Here is a 6845-nt window from a genome sequence, read left to right on the forward strand (position 1 = left end):
ACCTTAATATCTTTAATTAATAAAATATTTTTAATTAATTAAGATTTGAGTTTTAAATTTTGAAACTTAAAACCTAAAAATTGAATTGCCCCATACTTGATGCTTGACTTGTAAATTTTTCCCTTCTTAAAAAAGGGATAATTAGGCCCAATACGGCCCATTAATTAAAAAATTGATAACTACCCTTTCACTTTGTAAACTTTCGTTACTCGTACAATATATGTTCTCAAAAGAAAGATGAATGCAATTCAACCCCAACCAACCCCTAAATAAGTGATTTCTCTTTGCCTAATCCGGGTGATTTACCACACACAGGTTCCTTGACTTTTCTTGAGATAAATTGGTTGCGCCTCTTTTTGCTTCTCTTCATGGCAACTATGACTTTTGTTTGTGTGGCTATCATTCTTCTCTCTTCGGTCAACGCTCTAATCGGCGCTTGAGCATGAGACTTTGGCCTCTATCTCGTGCATTTTTCCCCTACTCACCGTCCCTATTTGGCTACCTCTGTGTGTAGTGTTTTGGCCGATTCTTAGGTTATTCTTCTGTGATATTTGAGTGAGTAGTCTTGGTCCAATCTGGGCAGTATTGCTATGTGATTTTGGCCCTTGATCTGAGCCCGGATTCATCCACTTTTGGAGCCAATCAATTGGAGTTCTGATAGTAAATTATTGTTATTTCATTTACTCAATTAATTCTCATTGTCAATTGATTATATAACTAACTTTGTGTTGATTATTTGGTTGTTTGGTGATGATTTCTCCATAAACTGGTATCAGAACCAAATTTTTTTTGGCTCCCTGACTTTGAAATCGAACATTGTGTGTTGAGAATTAATCTGATGTTAAACTGAACGTGTGTTTGTGGCACAAATGTTGATGGCAAATGTTGTAGAGTTCATTAAACAATGATTATGAATATCCATTAGCCTTTATCCGACCTATGTATTGAGTTACAAATATCGTGTTATGATTTCGTCCACATAATCCCCTGTCCCCTGATTTGGAGCTCTGCTAGTACAGCAGGAAATGACACAGTTATGAGTGGGGCTTTCCTTGGTCTCCTTGGTAACCTAGTCTTTCTAGATTTTGAAGGGTATGGATATAAATCCACACCCTTGATCACCACAATCTTAGTTTAGAGCCTCCAAATCTGTGTGGTCTTTTTTTTGGGGGAGGAGTAATAAAAGGATAAAAGAAAAAGAAAAAAAATTGTAAATTCACACAAGGAGTGGACTATAATTAGCTCTAGAGGCAAATATACAAATCACTATTGTGAGAGTGAGGGATGATGGTCTATTTTGACTTAAACGTGGAAGTTTTTATTGTTGAGGCTCTATCAAAAGAGATTATCACTTTTTGTACATTTTTTTTTTCAATTTTTGTCAGTTTTTTGAAAATTTGTCATTTTATTGAAATTGTTTACCAAAAGTCTTAACAAATATACTAATTATTCAATGAGAAAACCACTATCATACTATTTTAATCACTTTTTTTAGTATTTGTCACTTTCTTTTTTTGAATTTCGTCAATTTTTAAAATTTTCTTCACTTTTTCTGGAGAGTTTATCACTTTTTTATGTTTTGTTACTTTTTTTTAAAAAAAAAATAAAATTTGCGTCACTTTTTTGAGTTTGTAACTTTTTTCGAATTTTTGTTACTTTTTTTTTTAATTTTTGCACATTTTTTTTTTTAAATTTTGTTACTTTTTGAATTTTTTTACTTTTATTTTCTGTTGCTTTTTCATTTGTGTAACTTTTTTAGTTAATGTCACTTTTTTAAATTTCTAACACTTTTTTTTTCTTTTGGATTTGTCACTTTTTTTTTTTTTTTTTTTTTTTTTTTTTTTTTTTTTTTTTAGCATTTATCACTAATTTTAGTTATGTTCTTGATTTCTAACACTTTTCTTAGTGACAAATATTAATTTTTTAATAAAAAAGTGACACTTAATTTTTAAAAGTGACATTGTGTCAATTTTTTTAATTAAAAAGTGATAGTTTTTATTTTAAAAAAGGGACATTGTATTACTTTTTAATATCACCTAGTATTTTTTTTTTTTTTTACTTTAAAAAAACTTTTCATATGATTTTTAAAAATGATCATAATTTTAAAGATATTTTTGTAAGTTGTCCCTTCAAAAGTTGGAACAACTTTCAGGCCCAAGCCGCCCGACTAAGGAAGAATCTGGATTGAAGGGCGTATAAATCTGGACAAAATACTTAAAAAAGAATTCAATTTTCCAGTCCATTATCCTCTTTCCCCCATTCCCCTTTCCTCCCCAATCCAAATTACTCAGCTAGGAAACCCAGAAATTTCAAATCCTACATAAATTTCGGGTGTAGAAACCTAATTTTTTGATATTCTTGTGAAGGAAAATGATGTGGGAAGAGTTTTACGACTATTTCCAACACCACAACGACGAAGAATCGGAAGGCGGAAATAATGTCAACTTCGATTTTTCTTCAGTTTTATACAAGCCCAAGGTATTATTTTATCTATTTAATTTTGCGTTTCCGAACTGTATTTATTGAAAATTTCACCGATTTTTCCTTTCTCGTTTTTTGTTAATTGTGTTTTCTTTTGAATTTGGATGTTTAGGATTATTATAAAATATTGGAAGTGGATTATGATGCCACAGAGGAAGTTATTCGGTCCAATTATATCCGTCTTGCTTTGGTACGTAGATCTCTCTCTCTAATTGTAAGCCAAGTTATCGAATTCTTATTTGATTTAATTTTCTTTCCTCCTTTCTCATTGCGTAGAGATGGCACCCGGATAAGCTAAAAGATGAGGACAGTGCGACTTCAAGATTCCAAGAAATCAACGAGGCTTACCAAGGTATTTTCTTCTTCTTCATCGTTTTATATGTGGGCGTGCATGTGAAGGATAGATTTTTAATCAATCAATACTGTGTTGTGCAGAAAGTTCTTTTGCACAACATGGCAGTGATACTGCATTTCTATGTTGTGCAGAAACTTCTAAAAGGCCAGCCCTTGTATTCAGAGGCTGAAACTTTCGGAAATTCTGTAAAATGTTTTGAAAATTTTTAGAACTTTTATAGTTTTTTTAGGTTTTATATAATTGGGAACTTCAGAAATTTTGAAAACTTTGTGTAGGAATGAAAATTAATGGCTTCAAGTCGGAATTAAACTTAATTGTTCACGTGAACAGTTGAACTAAGAACATACTTTTTTATTTGATTTACCCCTTGCACAACAAAAATATTATAGAGTAATTAGATGTTTTACTAGAATTATGACTTATTTATTTTAAAAATTTTGTTTTTAAAGCTCTGCATACTTTAAAATATACCTTTGCAGTATATATTTGTAAAGCGAATTGGAGTATGTATTCTTCTATTAATTGAACAAGAAGAAACAAGTTGACTCGAATTCATGTTCAGGATTTTGATTTTGTTAGTAAGAACTGATTATATGAACCGTGATTTAGATATTTATTTTGATGTAAATGAATTTAAAGCGATTTACTTTGAGAACTTACAGTACTTTGCGGGATATTTAACTCTTCTGATTATTCCTGGGAATAAGTTGAAATCACTTTTCAGGGATTGCTGCATGTGTAAAAACTTTGCTTTTTCCCTGAGTTCCTTTACGGTTTACAGTATTTAGAAACACGTTCTCTCTCTCTTTTATTTTCTTTTTATGAACTTCAAGCAACCATACTTCATTAAGGAACATCGCTGAGAACCATTAGGAATAGAATCACTCCACGTGAAATCTCGAGAAGTGTTAAAACTAAGCCCTTGTTTGATCCCCATTTCGGGGAAAATAATGCATTTTGAATAGTAGATTAATGGAGAATATGTGGTTAAAAATTAAAGAAAAATTTTAGATTTGCGTATAATATTATTTTATTGAAGAATGTGTGGTTGAAAATGAGTTTTGAAAAAATGAATTTTTAGAATAATGAGAATCAAACAAGGGTTAAGGATGCAAGTTCGTGGATCATCCTGGGTACATAGCAACATGAACCACAACCCCCCACCTCCATTAAAGTTACAATATCTGAAAAAATTAAAGCATTTGGCGCTAAACTAAAATCAACAATTTAAGCTTTGGACTACATGAAGAGCATCACATTCAGCCTGCAATTGTTGAAAACCTGTCTCCTTGGCAAGCAGTAGGCCTTCCCTGAGAGCTATAGTTTCGGCATCTTCTGGTGTGACATTCCAAATAATTTTCCGACCTCGTGCTGCAACAGCCACACCCGTACGGTCTCGTATCACGGAGCCTAAGCCAACCAAACCTGCACCTACTTGTAGCACCCATCTGTATAGTCACCCTGATTTGGAGGTTTCCAGGTATACACATTAGATGTAGAAACTGCACGTGATCTGATCCCAGTTGCCCTATTAAAGCCTTGCAATAAAGCAACTTCTTCATTCATGTAATCCTGTTACTGCCCTGAATCACCCTGTTTCTTTCCACTTAAAGTAACCACATCAGGCAGTTCACAAAGGCACGATCCAACTGGGGACCGTCCTGAAATGAAATCATGTCTGTTATGATTCTTCGAAGTTTATCATTGGTCATTTTAGATGTGTACAATGCCAGTTTTTTTTTAAAGATATGCAGCCATATCATTATTGAGTATATGATGTTGTTTAACGTGTATGAAGCCAATTAGAAAGGATAAGGCTTCGCATTTGTCATCTTTTCAGAGACTGATTAATCTCTCTGTGAGTAGTTGGTAGCTTCTTAGACATGAATTGCGAACAATCTTTCTACATGATTGACATCTATGATCTAACTGATTTTGAACTTCTCAATTCTTTGAAACAGTTTTGAGCGATCCTGGGAAACGACGAGAATATGACAAGAAAGGGATGCTTTTTGCCTATGATAACAATGTCATTGTGAGATACCTTGCCTGTTCTGAAACTTTACAATATCCTTATTGGTTCATCAGAATTTTAAAGTCATTTGTTCTTTCCTCATTTATTGTTGTTTCAATATGCAGGATTACCTGCATCGTTACAAGGGTCTTATTTTAACTTGCAACGGTCTTGGCATGAAATGTTCGATATGGTAGAACTCAATAATGCAATAATGGATTCACAAACGAAGTTGGATCGGAGTGCAGTTTATACGTGCTAGGATCGTAGATGCAGTGTGGCTATATTTTTGCGGTATATTTTCTACTGATCCTCAATGCGGCAGGCATATTTGGTGGAAATTGCAGGCCCTAATTTAGAAGAGGAATGCAGCATGCCCTTTCACATCCATTAGCTTTTGTTCATCTGTACAAATGGAAATGACTAGTGTAGACTTATGTTCTTACTGTGAAATCAAGTTGTGGGTTTCTATTTGTATGAAATTTAGAGCATTCTCTCTAATTTAATTGAAAATAACCTTCAAAAATTCTATTTTAACTTTTTGTTAAAATGGAGTTGGGTTTTAAGTTAATCTCACTCTCTGTTTCCATTTTATAATTATTATACTTAGCCTCTGTTTGAACTTCATTATTTTTGAAATATAATTGTTCAAAATTCATTTTCAATCACATATTTTTTTCATAAAATAATATTCTACGTAAACTCGAAAATTTTCTTGTCTTTTAACTACACATTAATTATACATTTTTCAAAAAGTCACTATTTCAAAATACATTTTTTTATTCTCAAAATTACATTAAAATGGAGCCAAAAGAGGGGCTTAATAAGCTACAAATTCAATATAATATTTTTAAATTTATTTAAATCATATTTGAATTGATTGTGATTTACATACAAAAGAATATGTTAAATAAAAAATAATAGTAATCAACAAATATTTTTTTGACAAATGTAAATTGAAGAATCGGGGTCGAGAGTATTATGTATAAAATGATACTTTTTTAATGTCCTATATTCACTGGTACCCTTTTTTGTTTCATCAAAATATCAACTTCTTATTATTTGTTGATATTAAGTTGCCGAAGACTTGACAACACTGATGATTATAAGAAGATTCACCTCGATTGGTATTAGTACTCGTTTTGATCTAAATAATCAAAAACGGATGCAGGGTTTCGTACAAAAAAGACATATATAACATTTGCACGCAAAAATCCACAAAAGTGGCTGTAGTTTAGTGGTAAGAATTCCACGTTGTGGCCGTGGAGACCTGGGCTCGAATCCCAGCAGCCACATGTTTTTGAATCAATTGTGAGTTTTTAATTTGTGCACAATCTCACGCAATTAATCTCTCTCACTCTCTCACACACACATTATTTATAGAAATTCTTGAACCAGTTTTTTACATGGCTCACTGGAGTCTCGCCATGTTCATTGCACCACCCAAATCAGCCAGAAGCTCACGGACGGATTCTCGCCTTGAGTTCTTATCGAACGTTATTTATCAAGAGCAATGTGCAGAGATTTTTTCTCAAAGTTATTTAAAAAAAAATGTATAGAACGTTGAAGTAACAGGGCATAACTCAAAAGAATAAAGGAGACGGAAAAAAAAAAAAATAGAAGAAGAAGCTAAACTGTTACTGATACAAACACAACTATAGTCGTAAAAAACCGTTCGACCTCAAAGCCAGGGATTGAACAATTCATTACCACGTTCAAAGTGAAAGAAAAAATTCGTTCTTCTCATCATCCCATAGAATTCAACCTGATATCCTAGTACAATTACATAGTTTGCAAAACAACCTTTGATCAATTAAGAGATGCATAAGTGTACGATTCAAGAATCAACCCTTTTCTCTCTTCCTAGTCAACTTCTAGATATTTGTAAAGTTGCTTATCCCTTTCGAAAACCTCCCTCTCAAACTTTTTTGACCCGAAAGTATAATTAGGAGAAGCGCTTACTAATACCTCCTTGACTTTTCAAATGCTTGACCC

The 6845-nt window shown here is 32.6% G+C and overlaps 1 protein-coding gene and 1 non-coding gene across 2 annotated transcripts; both read left to right on the forward strand.

The window, feature by feature from the left end:
- Nucleotides 1–255: 255 nt before the first annotated feature.
- Nucleotides 256–5421, forward strand: LOC111379628 (chaperone protein DnaJ). The gene is made up of 6 exons (XM_023003044.1): nt 256–660; nt 2367–2478; nt 2594–2671; nt 2758–2833; nt 4798–4871; nt 4976–5421. Exons 2-6 carry the CDS (start codon nt 2371–2373, stop codon nt 5045–5047), a joined length of 408 nt encoding a protein of 135 aa, XP_022858812.1. The 5' UTR covers nt 256–660; nt 2367–2370; the 3' UTR covers nt 5048–5421.
- Nucleotides 5422–6073: 652 nt separating this feature from the next.
- On the forward strand, nt 6074–6145 carry TRNAH-GUG. The gene has a single exon. It is a non-coding gene; the product is annotated as a tRNA-His (tRNA).
- The last annotated feature ends 700 nt before the right edge of the window (nt 6146–6845 follow it).

Source organism: Olea europaea, unplaced genomic scaffold (genome assembly GCF_002742605.1).
Source record: "Olea europaea var. sylvestris unplaced genomic scaffold, O_europaea_v1 scaffold2011, whole genome shotgun sequence".
Classification (NCBI taxonomy): Eukaryota; Viridiplantae; Streptophyta; class Magnoliopsida; order Lamiales; family Oleaceae; genus Olea; species Olea europaea.

Coding starts and splice junctions, on each gene's coding strand:
- LOC111379628 (XM_023003044.1), top strand. CDS start 2,371: ATGATGTGGGAAGAGTTTTACGACTATTTCCAACACCACAACGACGAA. Junction 2,672..2,757: donor ATTATATCCGTCTTGCTTTG/GTACGTAGATCT, acceptor CTCATTGCGTAG/AGATGGCACCCGGATAAGCT. Junction 2,834..4,797: donor AATCAACGAGGCTTACCAAG/GTATTTTCTTCT, acceptor TCTTTGAAACAG/TTTTGAGCGATCCTGGGAAA.